At 40.3% G+C, this 19773-nt stretch overlaps 3 protein-coding genes across 7 annotated transcripts; 1 reads left to right on the top strand and 2 right to left on the bottom strand.

Annotated features, from left to right (window-relative positions):
- Positions 1 to 3651: 3651 nt before the first annotated feature.
- g6pc1a.2 (glucose-6-phosphatase catalytic subunit 1a, tandem duplicate 2) lies at positions 3652 to 10408 on the bottom strand. Of its 5 annotated transcripts, none has more exons than XM_040135493.1 (7): positions 10240 to 10408; positions 9562 to 9999; positions 6680 to 8674; positions 6453 to 6562; positions 5871 to 5991; positions 5360 to 5475; positions 3652 to 4594 (listed from the first exon to the last, which is right to left on the bottom strand). In XM_040135493.1, exons 3-7 carry the CDS (start codon positions 6910 to 6912, stop codon positions 4092 to 4094), a joined length of 1083 nt encoding a protein of 360 aa, XP_039991427.1. In that variant the 5' UTR covers positions 6913 to 8674; positions 9562 to 9999; positions 10240 to 10408; the 3' UTR covers positions 3652 to 4091. The 5 variants fall into 5 exon arrangements, with proteins under 5 accessions (XP_039991427.1, XP_039991429.1, XP_039991430.1 ...); XM_040135495.1 differs by having other exon boundaries at positions 9562 to 9757; XM_040135496.1 differs by having other exon boundaries at positions 9562 to 9714.
- LOC120794419 (glucose-6-phosphatase-like) lies at positions 7194 to 11878 on the top strand. Its single transcript, XM_040135497.1, is given in 6 exon segments — positions 7194 to 8252; positions 8254 to 8450; positions 8547 to 8655; positions 9633 to 9751; positions 9878 to 9993; positions 10324 to 11878. Coding segments are annotated over 6 exon segments (1071 nt in total). The 5' UTR covers positions 7194 to 8231; the 3' UTR covers positions 10833 to 11878.
- Positions 11879 to 13960: 2082 nt separating this feature from the next.
- Positions 13961 to 19772, bottom strand: psme3 (proteasome activator subunit 3). The gene is made up of 10 exons (XM_040135702.1): positions 19594 to 19772; positions 18022 to 18054; positions 17831 to 17893; positions 16693 to 16797; positions 16536 to 16584; positions 16179 to 16297; positions 15588 to 15724; positions 15376 to 15430; positions 14903 to 14989; positions 13961 to 14738 (listed from the first exon to the last, which is right to left on the bottom strand). The coding sequence occupies exons 1-10, from the start codon at positions 19633 to 19635 to the stop codon at positions 14658 to 14660; spliced, it is 771 nt and encodes a 256-aa protein (XP_039991636.1). The 5' UTR covers positions 19636 to 19772; the 3' UTR covers positions 13961 to 14657.
- Position 19773: the final 1 nt, after the last annotated feature.

Genomic DNA, 19773 nt, shown 5'->3' with positions numbered 1-19773 from the left:
TATTTTACTGCATTATATTACTGTTTATTTTATTACTATTGTGTTTATTACTATCCCACTCTTCTGGGGAGTTTTTTTTCGCAAATATTAAATTAATGCACATAAAAAACATTTATGTACATCGGCCTTGGGTATTGCATGGTATAAAGCTTGCAAATTGCAACTTATTGCATAGTATTTCTACGTATTCTTTACTGTCCTTATTGTAATTTCCCCTGTAAATAACATTTGCCCTTGGCTCATTAATTGCTTTCCTACAATGTGAAAAATACAGAGTTGCACAGTCTTGTAAAAGAATAATATACTAGACTTTATTACACACAGAAGATTTTGAACTTTTTAATTTACTAAATTTTGAAACCCAGTGATACAAAACAACAACAGGAGATCAAGAAAGAGAGAGTAAAAGTTTTATTTTCATTGATTCATTGATTAATATGCAAATGTTTGGCATTTCTGCTTTAAAATCCTTATCAGCTTATCAAAATTGCTGTTTATTGACTAATTGATTAATTGGCTAATTGTTGCAGTTCTAAAAAGATTAACCAGCACTACAAAACAGTTCGAATCTGCTAGATAAATTTGGGTCAACCCTTGTTGTCGGCAGAATCTGTAGTTTGCTTCTTTTGCAGTTTAGAGAGCGGGGTATTGACATCGTGGCCGGGTATTAATGCTAACGTGTGGTGGAGCCCACAGGTCTCATGTGGTCATGTACTCTGATCTGTGCACAAAGCTGCAGGATCAGCAGTTAAACTGTGAATGAGGAGTTATGTTTTGTTTTTGTTTTCCTCTTTTCATACGCCTAATGTGTCTAAATTCATACGCAACTGCTTGGTATCGGAGAATGGGATCTGCTTTGTCAGTTACATGAGCTAAACGAAATAGAGAATTAAATGCGTTTCATTTTATATTATCCTTCATATCACGTTCTTAGAGAGGGATTATTCAATAAAACAAAAAAAAACAAAATAAAGTTACTTTCTGTTGGAAGATGCTGAAATTTTGAAACAAAAACATTTTTGCTGTGTCAGAAGACCTGCACTGTGCCTGGTCAATCAAGAAAAAAAAGTTCTGTGAAGGTAGCTTTTTTTTTTTTAAACCATGTTCCTTATCTATTGTGTTTCTGTGCAGAATTTTTTTTTAACTTTCTGTTCTTTCAAGAACCAGGTGCAGCATGAGTCTGAAAATCCGCTGCTAAAAGTGTTTACTGTATGTGGTATTACTCTCTGACATGTGGACCCATTTAGGATGGACCATTTTATTGGTATGACACGAAAAATTTAAAAAATTTAAAAAATTAAAAAATCCCTCATTCATTCAATTCATGTCTCTGATGCTGTGTGTGCCTTTGCTATGTCTGGCTATGTTCCTCGTTTGCACATGTGTTTTGTTTTTTTTCCCCTATTATGTTTCTCAATGAAATTACCTGATTAAATCGAGGTTTCATATTCGTGTCTAACAAGACAGGTAGATAATTAATGTTGGTTTACTTTTAACTACAGTAATAATCAAAGTAATCACAGTAATTCTCACATGTAGTTACCTATGGTCACATCTGCGTGCATATTTTGTTAAATCTTTACTTCCATTTACATGAAGCATAGAGACCGTGATGATCAGCAAATCCTTTTACATTAGTGTCTATAAACTTCACAAAGTGCTCATATACTTACATATTTGAGATAGCTCTTATCTTCATAAATGTTAATAACTGCATTCTCTGTTTATACATATTGTTTTATCCTTATCACACTATTTTGCAAACCTGCCTCTATCTATCGATCAGAAAGCTTTTCTGTGTCACTTCCCATGAATTGCGTTGACATGGGAAGGCCTTGTCAGCGCCAAAGGTCAAGCCGCTTCGCAAAAACATCAGGCTTTTTGGGCCATAAACTAAGTGACACGCAATCGTTCCTCAAAACTCGGGGTTCATCAGGGGATGTCATGTGTGCCCTCTGCAAAAACGCAAATAGACAAATATTGAATGTTCGGCTTGCACCGTTTGCCTTATGTGCACTGGCTGACACACAGACAGTTGTATGACGTGTGGGTCTAAGTCACTGCTGCAGGTCAGACTAAAGGCCAGCGCTTTGGTGCTGCGTTAATGATTTACATCTCATTCTGGCTTTGCAAAAATTTTATCTTTATCAAGCATGGGATGCCTGTGAGGGGGGGAAGTGTGTGTGTGTGTGTTTGTATTTCTGTTAAATGACCCATTTGGGAATAAATCTACTTCACTTATTGTCCAGGACAAAATGGTTTACTACAGTAGTCACGGGTTTAACTACAGTCAGAGTCAGAAAACTAGAATTACCACCTCATGGCTTTATACCTCCGCGAACCAGTTGCAGTTTACATCCATGTCTGTCAGGACTCATATACTATATGAAGTGAAGACTTTGAAAGAATTTAACAAAAGTTATGATGTGTATTTTGTGATAGTTATTGTAGGAATTCTAGAGTTATTGCCAAAAAAGATTTTTCTGAGGTCGCAGTGACCTTGACCTTTGACCTTTGTCCACCAAAATCTAATCATTTCATCCCTGAGTCCACGTGAAAGTTTGCGCCAAATATGAAGAAACTCCCTCAAGTTGCTCCTGCTGAGAAAATCGCGTTCGCGAGACTGGGACCGGCGGACGGGAACAAGCTGGAAACATTATGCCTCCGGCCCCGGCCGGCGCGGAGGCGCGAAAAAACAAAAGGGGGCTCAAGTTGTAGCCCACAGCGAGCTAGCTAACCGACTCCATGGCAACGTGATGTGCAGAAGTACTGGCATCGAAAACTTAAAGTACCAAAAGTAAAAGTGCTCGTTGTGCAGAATGGCCCATTTCATCACCACGTTTATTGGTTGGTTATCTGCAAATTGACAACCAACTAAAGTAATCAAATGAATAAAGAAATACCCAGGTAAAGCTAGAGTACATCAAAATTATAATTATGTGCAGTACTTTAGTAAATGTACTTAAGTACTTTCCACCATTGCTCAAAGCTATGTTAAATTCTGTAATAACTGGAAATATGGTAATTTATCATTGAATTTAAATGGATTACAGGGGCGGCAGTGGTGGGAAATAACTGAGTACATTTACTTAAGTACTGTTCTTAAGTACAGTGTTAAGGTATTTGTACTTCATTTGAATATTTCCATTATCTGCCACTTTAAACTTCTACTCTTCTATATTTCAGAGGAAAACCTGTAAGCTACAGTATAATGATCTGAAGTTACTAGTTACTATGAAGATAAAGATTTTATATGCAGTGCATGTATAGATTATATATATATATTTATATATATATTTATATATATTAGTCAAAAATAGCACAGCTTCAACCAGTTACAACATTAAAACGCAGCTTAGACATTAATTTATCAGTTATAACAATTTGAAAACGCAAATTTAGGGCCATTATGTTGCCTAATGAGAACTTTTATTTTTGATACTTGACGTATAATTCTGCTGACGATACAGCTGTTATTTGACCTGAGTAAAATATTGAATGCAAGACTTTTACTCGTGATGAAGTGTTTTTAGTTTAGTGATTGGGGAGGTAAATGCTGATTAATGGCCAAATAATCATGATGCAGTCCAGTGTAATTGTGTGGTGCAGTAAAATATGAACCAAGTCATTTAATACGTTTTTAAGATTTTTATTAAAAAATATTCAATACTGTTTCAAAAATACTTTCTATAACATTTAAAAAAAACATTACTATTACACTTGAAATAGCATATCAAAGCTGTAAGTCACCGTTACGGTCCTGAAAATGACTCTTGCTAGACTCATTTTCATTGTTTGTCCTTGTCCAGGACTCTGAAACAATTGTAATTATCATATTTTTCTAAATTCCGAATAGGTCTTGGGAAGTGCCGCTGGGCATCCTGGATAGTGCTTTCACTTAGCGCCACACAGTACTCACAGAGTTCAGAGTCCAAATGCCACCAGTCACAGTTTCCCACTGGCCTCTCCCGCTTCTCCTGAGGATCAGTTAGACATATGAATTCACTAAGCACCAGAGGAAAGTTTTTTTTATGATCTGGAAGAGACCCTGCACCTCCATTTCATCAGTCTTTATAACCTGAGTTCATTGCTCACAGTTCCTTTTTGTTCTGCAGGCTCAGGGCTCCGTTCACACAGTAGGGGATGATACTGACGGTGACCAGAGGCACGGTGGCGCTCTTACAGAAGGACAGCAGGTAGAACAGAGCGGCGGTGTGCGTGGGAGGCTTGAATGAGTCGAAGAGGTGCAGCAGGAGCAGAGAGCTGATGATGCACCCTGCTCTGGCCAGCGTGCTGCCGCTCCTCTTGGTCTCGGTGTAGAGCGGTGAGTGCAGGCCCAGGCCCAGGCCGAACAGGGTGCCCATGTTACGCAGGAGGCTGGCGAAGGGCGTGGTGTCCAGGTGGACCCACTCGGGCCTGACGCACCACATCTGGGCTTTCTCCAGGGTCCACAGCAGGTCCACGCCCAGAGCTTTGAGCAGGAGGTAGAAGCCGACGGCGAAGGAGGTCAAGAAGAGGGTGGTGTAGAAGTACTTCTTCATGCTGGCGCTGTAGATCCACTGAGTTCTGTTGAAGGCTTCAGCGACGATCATACCTAAGAACAAAACACGTTGAAAAACCCAGGTCAATACCATGTATTATATATTAAGCCAAGGGCGTAATTTCTGGGGATGGTTTGGGAAACGCCCACCCCCCACTTTTATTGTTGCAGGCTGATTTGCTTGCTGAAGTCTCACTGAATATTGTTCTCTTACTGTCCAGCCACCACGGTCCAAATGCAAGAAACGCCCAGTTGATAACAATATTGATAAGAGTGATGCCACTAAATGGTTTCTAAAAGACTAAATGGTCTTTTTTGTCCTGGGGTTTGTCTCTCATGCTACATACAGGCTGCCCAACCTTCCTGGACTTTATGAATACCTGCAAACACTAATGAGGGCTGAAAAAAGGCACTGCCAACTAAAAAAAAATCACTGAATCTTTTTTTTATTGACAACTAATATTGCCCAAAAAGATGCTAGAATTTCACATCAGATCAGAAAGTATCAGGTATCAATAAGAAAAAAAAAAAATTATTTTAAGTACGGTTAAAATACAGAGGTTTACAGAGTATTTCTATATTTTGATATACTACCATTATTATGGAAATCACAGTCACCAGCTTTTTATAATAATTTGTGATGTGCACGATTTATACACACAATTTTTTTCACTTCACTGTACCTCCACACACCCCAAACCCTCCAAACGCCCCCCTTCTGAAACCAAACCTTCACGCTTGACGATTATTCTTAATCTATTCCTAATGAGTTATTCAATCGTCTACTGAAATTGTGTATTAAAACATGACCATACTGACCTGTGATGACACCAGCGATGACCTGGTGGGGAAAGTGGGCAGCTATGAAGACCCTGGACAGACAGACACACACCTGGACTCCCCAAAACAGTGTCCACAGAATGGCGTTCAGATACCTGTCAAAATTCACATTTAAACAAATTACAAATTCTGTTACGGAAAATGCAAACGTCAAAACAAGACGGGCTGAATTCGCAGAGGGTGTTTGATTTAAATCAGTCCGGCCTTTGCCGGTCAACCAGCAAGTCAACGTTTTGAAGCAATATAACAACCAACACAGTTATTCTCTGCTCATAATGAGAACTTCAGCTGGCTGGACGTCAAAACAACCCATGCACAACCCCCGCTTTCCGCCCAATAGTTCTCAGAAGTCAATGATCAACCACCAGCGTGAGGACAGATAGTGTGTCGACAATGATAAGCTCTGAGTGGAAGAAAATGGTAAACAACCCTGACATCAGTGGGGACAACAGAGCAAAGCTGTAGGTTTTGTAGATTCTCTCGGACTCACCATTCTTTGTCGCTGGATTTCTTGCTGCCATGTTTCTTCATGCTGGTCGTGATGGCGAGGATGGAGGTCACCAGGGTGTAGTAGACACCTGCAGCTCCCATGGCGTGTCCAGACGGGCTGCCTGGTTACCACAAGCACAGAGGATAGGTGTCAGTGGCTGATTCACGCAGGCAGAACTTAATCTTGGACCACAGCAAGCTGCATCCTTCATTCATTCATTTTGCTTAAATGTGTGAATGAATGAACAAGGACCAAACATTTATCTTGTTTTTCTCTTACTCCTATCAGAGACGGTGGTGAGAGTAACTGAATACATTTACTCAAGTATTGCACTAAAGGGCAATTTTTGACGTACTTTACTAGACTATTCCATTTTGTTCTACTTTATACTTCTACTCTGTTACATTTTGCAGGGAAATATTTTACTTTTTACTCCACTACAATCATCTGGCCGCTATAGCTGGCAGTTACTTTTCAAATCAAGATACAATTAAGATACAATACCCCCACTTCTCCTCTAAAGCTCTCAGACACAGCAGCTCATTTTTGCTCCAGCCATGCATGTACAGTGGCATTTCTCACCTGGCCCAGTCTCACAGGTCATGGGGTACTGCTCAATGTGAGGAGGGACAGTATTGGCATAATGAGCCGTCTCATGGACCCACCAGTAAGGTCTCTCCCCAAACAGAATCCTGAAGAACGCAACAGAAACATGCACTTTGTCATAATCTTTAGGAAAAATTGTCAAGAACATTTGATTTCACATGATTTTGCTCACAAACGCAAATTCAAAGATGCACTCGACTCACCATTTAAACACCAAGTTGAGCCAGTCTCCGATCACTGCCACCCAGATGAGCTTGATGCCCACTGAGGCCCGCAGGTGAAACCAAAGTGGGAACAAGATAAAGAAGGTGTTCCTGAGGTCAGCCGCCCAGGACACCCAGAGAAACAAGCCCTGGGCATCCTGATAGTTGGTCTGCAGGTAGTGGGTGGTGCTCACCCCGAAACCCTGCAAGGCGTCCATGACAGCGTTGAGCATCTCGGCCTCGAGCAGGGGAGAACTCTCACTTTGGCGAAGAGTGAGCGAGTTAGAGCGAAGAAAAACCAGGCACTGTTGCTGTCAGTGACACGGCTTGTTAGTTTTATACCAGCGGGACCCACTACCCAGACGCATGCTCACACTGATCTTTGGACCTTGCACATGTGTAATAAAACGCTGGGAGTCAGGAGAGTTTTGGAGGCTTGTCACACAAACAAGTGGAAAAGATAGCAGGAGAAAAAAAAAAACGTCAATCGGTATCTTTCTCACTGAACCACTGTACGTAACGTAGAGGGAGGAAGTCAGTTGACCAGTGGCTGTGTTTCACAATTGTGACCTAAATTAAACCAATCATATACAAACCAACAGTTTGCAGAGTGACATTTGCTTTTAATTGAGCTGTAATGTATTTTTTGAATATCAGCTACGTCTTCTTTATTTCTTAGAATGTACTCAACAGTGCTCAGGTTTGGACCAAAACTGACAGTAAGGGACACTTTTTCCATGTTATTTCTTCCACATTCACGCAGCCGCTGAGTAATAATCTCTCGGTTATGCAATTGTTTTTTTGATGATTTGGTGAAAACATCTCAGAACGCTCAGAACGATGGAGTAACCCATTTCTAGGTTACATAAGGAGATCAATGATTAAATGACTGGGTTTGGACCAAGTAGAAGCTGAGGAGATAGTCGCTGATAAAACAGAAGGAGCAGATTGGCAGGTTGTAGGTCGAGCTCAAGTTTCTGCTCTGTTGCGACAAATGTGAGTGGCAGGGACATCCCCGCAGATGAGCTCATATTCTTATCTTCTTTCGAGGGACATGGCGGTGGTGAGAATGTTATCATTTTTCACGTCGTGGGTCCCAAGCACAAGTAGGAGGAAAAATGTGATTAACTGTAACACCATTCACATGACGCAGAAGATAAATTGTCAGCCAAGATCAATGGATTTCACTGGCAAATGGTTTGGAGTGAAAACGGAAGCTACTTTATTTTCATTGATCGAAGGAAAAATAAGGTTCTCCTAGAAATCTGTGATCCGTCGGAGGGGCTGCAGCTGATGTCTGTGATGTTGGATTTTACTCTCAGGGGCCTCAGGGGGGTGTAAAGGTTAAGGAACCTGTCTGTACTGTCCCAAAGGGAAACAAATTTGCTAGCCTTGAGTAAAGTCCAATGGCGATCACACAGTGGCAGAGCAGAGAGGACTGCCTGAAAGAACCTGGCAGCAACCTAACCAACAAAAAAAAAAGGCAAAACACCCCGGACTCAGTGCATCATCCTCATCATCCACCATCATCAGAGGTCTGGGCTGTGATATCATGGATCTTCTCCACAGCTGGGGGGGTTGAGCTTGCGATCCATCTGCAGACCAGATACAGCAGGTACGAGGGCTTGTTTAGCCTGGCGTCCACAGTGGCCGATCTGCACACCGCGTTCTTCTGGTTGTTCCCAGTCTGGTTCCACCTGCGGGGGGACACGGGGCTCAGGCTCATCTGGGTGGCTGTCATCGGAGACTGGCTCAACTTGGTGCTGAAATGGTAATCCGCTCGAATGCGACGGTGAAGTCAAGTCGAAAAATCACATGAAGAGAGAGACAGAGTTGTAGTTTGAGTCCCTCGGTCTCTCCACGGCAGGGTTCTTTTTGGGGAGAGACCCTACTGGTGGGTTCACGAGACCCAGTTTTACCGAGCAGCTCCGGCCCCTTCTCTGCAGCAGTTCCCCATCACGTGTGAGACTGGACCAGTTACAGTTCACACCAGACCTGCAGCGGATCACATGCGATGACTGTCTTTTCTTGAGGAGCTGATTGAGTTTGTCTGTTAGAATGATTAGAATTATCTGGTGCAGTGAACCATTACCCTGGTTAATTAATTCTCCGATAATATCTGAGGTGTTTGTGTACATGGCTTCCCCTTTGAATTATAAACTCCAGTACCGTTGGCCTTTTATAACGTTTTTTCATCTCTTAATCTGCATAGAGAAACTTAGGCTTGAACTGCGTAATGGCTCCTTTTTTTGTCAGTGGTTCAGTGATTGCATTTGCTCCGGTTTTTCCTTCTCTGTGCGCACACATGCAGTGGCGAAATGTAACTGAGTACATTTACTCAAGTACTTGTACTTTCTGCCACTTTATACCCCCGACGTCACTACAGTTCAGAGGGAAACATTATAGTTTTCACTCCACTCTTTTTATTTGACTGCTATAATTATTAGTTACTTTTCAAATTTAGATTCTACATATAAAACATATGAAGAGCATATAAAATACAGTATGATGCTTTGTTATAGATTAAACTACCCAACAGTGTATACAATTAAAGCTGAGACAATTAGTTGATTAATCAATTTGTCAGCTGATGGAAAATTATCCGGCAACTACTTCCATTATTGGCCCAGTTAACAGTTTCTCAAACTGAACAATTTCCGTCCGTTTCCTTGTAATTATTTTAATTAATTTTAAACAGATAAACTCAGATGACTGTGCATGGTTAAGATTTATGAGCACAGGTTAGCCACGTAGGTAATTTATACTGCTCGTCAAGATTTTACTTAATACGCTTCAACAACGTTCACTCTACAATTGGACATTATAAGTACAATGAATCTTTACAACAAATGATGACGACTTCATTGCCTGTGAAAACTCACCTCCGGAGATGACACTGGAGCCTATAAAGCCTGAGGATAAGCCTGCTTGAGTCTGTTTAAGTAAGAATGAGTCTGCTCTTGCAGGAAGTCCTTCAGGTCATGCCATGGGTGCAGCCGGCGTCTGGTATGTGATGGTAACAGCGCTGCTCTCTACTGCAACGGAGAAGCGATGCCCCCCTTTACTCTACAAGTGAGTCTGTGGTAATACAATCATTCATTTATTTGAAAAATGGCTCTTGGGAGTCAAATAAAAACCCTCAACTCTGCTGTCCTCTGATCCTCTGGGGCCCACGTTCAGTACCCACTCTCTTGTCAGATTCTTGCAGATAGGCCTGTGGATGCTAATGGGCCTGGTGGAGCTGGTGGTCTGCATGTCTAGGGTCTACATGGCTGCCCACTTACCACACCAGGTTATTGCTGGAGTCATTACAGGTTAGTCTACCTAAACAATTCAAGACTGTTATCTGAATCCTTTTGATACCAATAAAAAGCAGATTTTGTGAGGTTTTTTTGGGCAATTTGACTTCCATTTTCATGCAGATAGCTTTCAGGAAAAACATTTTTACTTGGGTAAAAGTTTTTACTTAAATAAAGGACATGATTACCTCTTCCATCACTGTGAGTTTGTTTGGGGATGAGGTTTCACTGAGTCATACATGCAATTAAACCATCACTCACCTAAAAGCATATACACCACCTCTACTCGCCCAACAGGCTTTATAAACGTGGAGTCTGATGGACCCTGTTCTGTTTTTGAGTCAGGTGTACTAGTCACTGAGCTGGTCTCCAAGGAGAGACGGATCTACAGCGCCAGCATGAAGCAGTACTTCTACACCACCCTCTTCTTGACCTCCTTCGCCGTCGGCTTCTACCTCCTGCTCAAAGCTCTGGGCGTGGACCTGCTGTGGACCCTGGAGAAAGCCCAGAAGCTGTGCGTCAGGCCCGAGTGGGTCCACCTGGACACCACGCCCTTCGCCAACCTCCTGCGTAACATGGGCACCCTGTTCGGCCTGGGCCTGGGCCTGCACTCACCGCTCTACACTGAGACCAAGAGGACAAACACAAGTGCCGCTTCCAAGATGGGATGTATCATTATGTCTTTGTTCCTGCTTCAACTGTTGGATGGATGCACCTTTTCCTCGGAAAACCATACGACTTTCTATTTCCTGTCTTTCGGAAAGAGTGCAGTTGCACTTTTAATCCCAACCACACTGGTGCCTTGGGCTCTCAATGGGATTTGCAAGGGAAAGAGAGAAGACAAGAACTTGTGATTTCAACCTGTACTTTAAAGTCAATTATTAGAGTAGTTTTCTATATTTACTAGGATTGTTTATCCTGTTTTTAGACGCTAGGACATTCAGATTTTTGGGCACTGTCCCTGGAGGTATTGTGCAGGCCTGGCCATCAGTTATGTAAAGGATTATCTACTGTAGTTCCACAAATTTGCTAAATATACTTATTCACTTTCTTGCCAAAAGTTAGACGAGAAGACGGATACCACTTTGATGTCTGTGTGCCGAATATGAAGCTACTGCTTCGAGCAGCCAGTTAGCTTAGGCCTGTATGCACTAAACGGGAGAAACAGCCAGCTATGCTAAGATAAGCTGTAAGCGGCTCCTGGCTCAGGCTCCATGCTTAGGCATAGGCATGAAAGTGGCATCAATCTTTTCATCTAACTCTCAGCAAGAAAAGGGAGAAGTGTATTTCCTCAAATTGCGAACAATTGCTTTAAAAAGCAAATACATTTTTAAATGTTTGTTTACTGTTATAACCTAACTTTTTTCTGTATTTGGCCTTCAAGGTCTTCCAGTGTTGGCTATTTGTCTACGGCAAACTGTGTTTTCTCTCAGAAAAAAGGTCCGCACACGTTGCAGGCTCCTTTCACGTCAACACACACGAGTACAACGAGTACACACTTCGCACGCACTTCATGTGAAAAAATGTTCTTACACAAACGTACGGTCACCTCAGCAAGCAAAAGTGCTGAGGAAAAGAAATTTATATAAATTTAAATAAAATCTGCTTTTATAACCAGAGAAGAGTCGTAATTATTTTAGATGTGCGGTGCTGCCCTTTCAGTTTTCCCCGAATGTCTCAGACTGATACTGACTAATTCCCCGGCAGGAAAAACCATCAAATATTAACCCGAGCACGCTCCCGTCACCACAGCCATGAGCGTCCAAAAAGACACGGAGGGTCAAGGGGCAGAAAGCGTTGCAGTCACCACGTGTGTCCCCTGAGGCTTTGAAGGTAGTACATTGTTCAGGCGACATATCAGAAGGATCGTCGGATGTGTGGTGCTGAGGTCAGCGGGGTTATAACAGACACACCTCTGCAACTCAGCTAATTAATTGCAGGTCACCCAAAGTCACTCAGGTAGCCATTAGAAAAGTAGGAAATATGACGGCTAACGGCTGGCGATCATCGTCGTACTTGTACGTACTTTGACATTTTTTCACCTTATTTTACAAATGAAAACATGGTTAATCTGAAGTGGACACAGAACAGGAGACAGGGTCGAGGTGAGACCGTTGGATGACATAATAACCGTGGCCGTGCGACATTTCCCACCAGCGAATCCCAAGTCTCCTTCTTAACCGTCTTATCTCCGAGGGGGGGGCCCCTTGACTCTTCTTCCGGTGCTTATCTCATGAAGCTACATCTATATTGTGCCGGTCTATATGGGCAGGCTGCTTTGTTGGTGCGCGAGACAGACGCAGGGGGAGTCGGCGGGAGCGGACACACACCACAACTCCGTCAGCCACATTGAGCAACGCTACACTGTTTACATCAGCTCACACTGACAACAGTGAGCTCAAACTGATTGTTTTTCCTCTGTGACCGTGTAGAGAGATAAGCACCAGAAATGTGCACTGCGGGGTCTCATCGGGAAAAACAACGGCATACAAAAATCAACCTCGCTTTAAGTTTGTCACATGTAGTCAACATTAGTAATACAGTGTTTCCATCTTGAATTTATTCAGGTCCACCCAGATAGGTTTGACCTTAAAATACATTTGTAACATTATTCATTCTGCATTCACGGACAGATTACTGAGCTCTGTTTCAGATGACAAATAACATTTCTTGTTGGGGGAGTAAGTCAAACGACTACAAATAGATGCAAATTGACCATAAGGAGAAGCAAAAAACCCCAAAAGAGACAAAAAGTAACTACAAAAAAAAAGATCGTATATGCTGTAAATATTGTATTTTTTATTCCGCTACATTTATTTGACAGCTTACTAGTCAAGTTTCAGATTTTACATTAAAAAAATCAATAAGCTTATAAAAAACAAAACGTTCTTAAAGATTAAACCAGTGGTTCCCAATCTTTGAGGCTTGTGACCCTTAAAAAAAAACTAAAAAAAAACAGCATCTGGTTTGGCTTCCTCGTCATGTTTCAGATGAGTTGTTAGCAGTTCCACACATTTCCCCTCTGAAGGTGGTAAAACCCTCCAATATTTGACAAAAACAGAGGAATATCAGAAAGAAGTTAGAAAAAATGAATACATTTGTGAAGCTGAACTTCTTTCCTCTCCCGCTAATCATCTCACGACCCTTCACAATTACCTCGTGACCCTTGGGAGGGCCACAGCCCCTGGGTTGGGAACTACTGTATCTCAAGTAGATAAACCAGCTACAGCAGTAAAATGCTACCTACACACTGGTGCACCTGTATTAACAATCTAATAACATCACATTTATTCAAACATCAGTCACAGGGGCCATTTTTCTGTGGATCAAGTACTTATGGATATTGTTAGTACATTCGGTTGATAATACTTCTGTACTACTTTACTCGTCATGGAGTATTTTCACGTTACTGAATGTTTTGTTTTGTTTTTGTGACTTGGCTCTTACTGGTGTGACATAACATATAAGATAAATTGCGTAAATGTAATTGCCGGGCAGTTGTGTGTGTGTGGTCACACATCAAAGATAGCATTTGACATATATTGATATATGACCACAGTGACGCCACCGACAGGCAGCAGATTCAATTTTAATGCGATTTTCTGGGGTTTTAACGACTGAAACATTTGCAAAATTTTAAGTCAGAACTAATTGCACATATTACTAACAACTCTATTTAAACACAATCAAATATATCTGTAAATTGTAGCAATTGCAGTTTTTTTTTTTTTTCTTTCTTAAATTTCATCTCCTGTCCAGCTGTTAAGTCTCCTGATGTGGTGGGTACGTGCCACGGTGACACCTGCAGGTGAAGAGGACACACAGCTATCCAATGTTTCCCTCAGTTCTAATAAGGTATGTTACTGTGTGCCTTAACACAAACCTGTGCATGAGCCTCTGGATACCTGCATAAAGAACCTCATCTACTTTTATCTGATATTCAGTAAACAATCTTTGCAACCACAGAAATGCCAGGATGTTCTAAATCTTTATCAAAAAATGCTTTATTCAATAGAATCAATGCCTCAACATAAGCGATGCTTCGGTGACTTATGAATTTTCACTGAAAACCAATAAGCCTGTGGACCTAAAACCTGCTCAATAATCATATTTGTTATGACTATAATGTGTAATGTACAACATTCGAGAAAGAAAGAAAAAAAAAACCCAGCTTTTTCGTTGCATCTCCTATAAAGAAAATGCAGTCTAATTAAAGACTTGAATTTAAAAAACAAAAAACCAAAAGCAAGTAACCAACATTCACTGAAGCAGTGGGCGTGAAAAAAAAAAAAACACCCTGCTTTGAATTTTTCTCAAGAGCTATAAATGAAGCGATTTCACAAAGATCTGAGGACAAAATGTTTAATTAAAATTAAAAAATACATAGCGCTTTTTGTTGTCTATAATCTATCTCCCCTTTTTTCTGAGAGAATATTTATGTTTTCAAAGGGTTTAAAACAAGAAAAATATTTTACAATTAAAACAAAAACATGTGCGTTGTGTCCGTCTATGGAAGCTATGTTTTTGTACAGGGCTGTGTGTTGATTGTATTGAAGTAGGTGAATGTCTAGTTGTAAGCCTGAGGTCCAGGGCCAGGCTGACTACTGTAGCTCAACAGGCATGGCAGGGAAACGGGTGCAGAGGGGGGGGTAGGGGTGACTGAGATGGCCGGATGAACATCAGTACAATGCATCAGCATTACTGCTTCGAGGCCTCTTGATCTTCTCAATATTCTTCAGGATCATGTCGTGTAACGTTACCTTCATTCAAGAAAATAAAAAAAAAAAAAAAAAACACAAGACAGTATGATCATGAGGGAAAATACAGCAAAAAGTGAAATATTTCTAATTACTTTTCGTCTGTATGTTGGTATGAAATAAACTTGAATGGATAAAAATGATGAGAAGTAAAGATCATGACATACGTATTGATTTCTGAGCTCCGAAACGATGATCTTCAGACTGATGTACTCCTTCTCATCAATCTCAGTTACTGTGCGCCGATAGTCCTCCTATTAAAAAAACGCAGTGGATTCTACGTTAATATTCATTCAGATGTATATGGATGATGTCTTTATTATTTATCGTACTCTGGCATATTGCACATAAATATGCACATTTACTGCAGCAAGAGTATTATAGATTTAATAAACAACATGAGCCTCTTGGACTTTTATTGCAACCAGAATAAATTAAAATGATGTATAGACACTTTACTGCTTTCTGTGTTTTGTACTTTTCCAGCTTTGTGCTTTGATTATTTTTAAATAATATTCATGTTGGTCTCTGTAAATATAACTATAAAGAGTACGGTCTAGACCTGCTGTACATGAAAAGTGCCCCGAGATAACCTCTGTTATGATTTGATGCTATGTAAATAAAATTGAACTGAACTTACCACATGTGGATATTTTGCTATTTTAGAAACCAGCTTTGCCCTTGTGATGTAGTATCTAGAAGAAGACAGACAAAATTTTGGCTCTTAAACTTGTTAAATGGCTCAGAAAAGTAAACAAACCAAACAAACTGTAGCTGCTAAGGGACCTTGTTTGGCACCAGTTTCATGCTTCAGAATGAATCACGTACAATATAATCGCATTTTCTACAAACCTTGATATCTGGTCGAGGTAAGATGCTGCCTCCCCTTCAACTGTTCTGAGTTCAGCTACTGTCTCCTCCTGGATCGACACTCCGAAGTTGTTGCCGTCCTCTATCCTTGGAATGAGCAGCTGAACCCACATTTTGACCTGTAGAAGAAAAGAAAATTGCTGAGAAAAGGGAGAAAGCAACATCTGGAATGCTATCGTTCACGTCAAAATGTACAGCAATCGTCTGGGAAGGAGGAGACGTTTTTCTTTTTCTAGCAGCAATGCTCTACATGCATTCACATGTTTGAAGCTTGAAGCTAGAAAAACCTTGTTCAACAACAGGTAAGCACATCTGTTATTTACGATCAAATTCCCTGTATTAGTCTCGACCAATAAGACATTCTATGGATTAAGGTTTGAATCACCTGACAGGTCTAAAGAAATCAGAATTGTTCTCCTCTTAAACCCGCCCGCCCCCCGTTTCATCAAAAAGTCTTCGTTAGTCCTACACTTGTTTGACACACTTCCAGCTGTAACACCAGTTTGTGACTTGGCACTCAGTCCTGAAAGCAACATGACGGGAGTACGGTCCGTGGTCAGAGACATTACTTACTGTGTTACATTTCTCTATGAGTGTCCTGATCTCTGGCTTGACCTTTTCAATAAGATCAACAAGGTTTGCGTTGCTCTTCATCATCCCACCGGGCATGACGAAGACCTTGGTGCCAGTCACTGGGAGACAGGGGAAGCAGAGAAAGAATGGTAAAAGGATTGCATTTTCGAACACACAAGGGGCAGGGAATGTTTATTATATATAGAGGCTGGCATACAATCTTCCCTTAGGTGTAAGAAAAAGGCTCATTCAAATCAATATTTTTGACTTTGGGATTTAGTTAATATTGTGATCATCCATCAACAAAGATTCTATTCCTTTAAATCTATTTAATCCACTTAATAGTCTTACACTCACCCATGTCCTCCCCACCTCCGTCCTCGAGCTTTCTCTTTTTGGCATTTTGCTGCGAAACATATAGAACAGGATTAGACACCAGTCTCATCTCTGCTCTACACACAGCACTTATTGTAAGGACTGAGGATTTAATTCAACTCTAAAAATGGAGCCTCACCGCTTCTAGTCCATCGTGCAGGTTTGAGAGCAGGATGGGGTCTGGCACCGTGAGGTTTATCTCCGAGTGTATCTCCTTCAGTTCAGTGATGTTTATGATTGGGTCCTGTAACAACAAGGAAATTACTTTGTGACGTGACAAGATTAGGATTGGGTAATATGACGATATCTACCATGTGATTATACAAAATCATCAAATGTCAGATATTTTGCCAAACCATCGACACCAGAACTGCGTTTGACTGACCTAAAATTAATCTGCAAGTATTGCGATAATTAAATGATCATTTTAGTTATTTTTTCCAAAGCAAAAATGTCAAATATCTGCTATTTCTAGCTTCCCAAATATAAGTACTGGATGCTTTTCATCATGGTCTGTTATTTGATTAAAGTATAATCAGCATTTTACACTGTTTACTGTAGATTATAAACAAAACGATTAACTGGATAAGTCATCGGCAGACTAATCGATAATGGAAACAATAGTTAGTTGTAGCTCTAATTATCTTAAAAAAATATTGAAAGGTGCGTGCTGTACTTTCACAAAGTCCAAGATGATTTAAGCAAATTGCTTGTTTTATTTGACTAACACTGCAAAATCCAAAAATATTCAGTTTACAATAAGGTGTGATTAAAAAAAAAAAAAACAGCAAATCATCACATTTGATTATTTTACTAGAAAATGCTGGGAATTTGGAATTGAAAAATGAAAAGAAAAAAACAACATTATTCAGTTATCAAAATAGTTGCTGATTAATTTTCTATCGATTGACTAATGGATTAAAACACAACTAATCGCTGCCACTTTAGATATTTTACCAATTAACAGTTGGCCCACCAGTCGCACCATATCACAGGATCTTCCTCAGCAGATTGAGTTTTTCAAGTTGTCATGAAAGTGTAGATATACTGAGCACTTCTCATCCACATAACAACTTTTCAGCCAACACAGGCGAGAATGAACTTTCACTGTCAACTATCCATGAACAGTTTCTCAGCTGATTTCCCACAAAGTTTGCGGTGTATAAAACTACATACCATGATAAGAGAACTGAATCCATATCACCCACTCCTAACCAATATGTACACAAATCTTAGTCTATACAATGTTTGTTTAGCTGAATGAACATTTTACTGACCTTAAGGAAATGATCAAGTTCCAGTAACTTCTTTGGGAAAAAATTTGCAACTAGATCCTCTGCCTGAAAGAAATACAAATTTAACTGATTTAATTTAATTGTTTGAAGACCAAACAGTTTTGATAACTGTGTGTATGTGTGTGTAAAAGTGCTCACAAAACATTTTTTTTTACAAGTTAATCGATACTTACTTCTGCAGTGATACGTTCCCTGAATGCATCAACCTGCAAACGCATAAGACAAGAGTCCAAATATCAGATAAACTGAAACCATGGCCAGATTAACCTGTGGCTCCTAGATAAATAGCTAATAAAGCATGACCCACTGTAGTTTATATTGCATTTTATTGGTGCAGATAACTTAATACATTTGTAACTAATCAAATTGCTAAAACCTTTTTAGCAATTTGAACTTTTGGGGGCCCATTAGGCAGTTGCCCAGTTGGTAATCGGGCCTTGGCCGACTGACCTGGATGAACCTATTTACACGCTTTCCAAGTTTCATTAGACTTGCTGTGGGATTATTGTGGTCTAGGTTATTTCCATGGGCTCTATAAATGTGGCTGGTGCGTCAGTGCTAGAATTATCCCTGTGGTGGATCCTATCTGTCACAAAGGCAGACGTGCCCGGCGTCACTCTTTCATTTGTTCTGGTCATATTAAGGCCCATCCCTAACTTCTTTTTTTATTTCATTAATCCTTTTTTTTGGGGGGAAATCAGTATTCCAAACATCCTCTGAAATCTTACAATGTCCAACTGAGCCTAACACTCAGGCTTCTGTATTTGGCACCCCCCCCCGACAAGAGCTGGTTTTGACTAAAACCAAACAAGGTATGCACCTCCCTCCCATTCCCACTCAATAATAATGAAAAAAATAAAATAAAATATTATAGTCAATTCTAAATCTCACAGGTAACTGGGAGGTTATTTTTAATACTTTGAAAAGTTTGTTATTCCACACAAAAGTCAGTGAATAAGTTTTATAAAGTGTGGGGCCCTTTCTTTGTTTATCCGTGTTGGAGAAGCCTGAAACTGTTTTCTCAGAATAATTGCTCTAACTCTTATCATTTTATTAATTATTGTTGTTTTATTTTTGCTCTTTACATATAATTTTAGCATCTATTATTCATTTGTAGTAATTATTCTATTACTTTCTCGCATCTATTTTTTGTAACTTTCATTTACAATCATGTTGGTCGCTTTGATATGTTAATATGCGTTTGTGTTTGCAGGGTTAAATTGTATGTTTGTGAGTATCTTATGTTAACAGTTAAAGTGTAATTTCTGCAAGACTTGAATCTTTACTGTTAGTCGATAATAATAATAACAATAACAATAATAATAATAATAATCATAAAAATAATAATGATGATGATGATGATGATGATGATGATGATGATGATGATGATGAGAAGGTAGAAGCTGTAAAATGAGGTGACTTGATGCCGGTAGAGTTGGCTAACTAGGTAGCTAAGGCCTTCTTTTGTGCATGTGGTCAACCAAAAGCAGCTGTTACTTATACACACAGCGCCGTAACGTTTAACTTTCAACTTTTCACTCCCCATGAAGCTTAACGTCACTGTGACACAGCACCTGTTAGAAAGGTTGACAGGTGTACCGTAACAGGCGGGAAACCGGCCGGTTAGCAGCCGTTAGCTGCCGTTAGCCTCTCAGATCATGCTACAAATTGTGGCTAACAGGCTAGTGAGCAAATGGAAACATCAACAACAACAACAACACGTCGTACAAACTGTCAAGCCTTACCTTGGTTTTAATTTCATTGTCCACCTTGAGGAGTGAAGACATCTTATGTGATCAGATAGGCGAATAGCGATTGTCCCAACAGCATCAAACTCACCTGTGAACGTGTGGCTTGCTACTTGTCAGCCACACTTGTGTGGAGCTTAAAGATGACGACGTTGACACGCGACATGACGCGCTGTT

The sequence above is a fragment of the Xiphias gladius genome, chromosome 9 (assembly GCF_016859285.1).
Source record: "Xiphias gladius isolate SHS-SW01 ecotype Sanya breed wild chromosome 9, ASM1685928v1, whole genome shotgun sequence".
Lineage (NCBI taxonomy): Eukaryota > Metazoa > Chordata > Actinopteri > Istiophoriformes > Xiphiidae > Xiphias > Xiphias gladius.
This window is presented reverse-complemented; position numbering and strand designations above follow the sequence as displayed.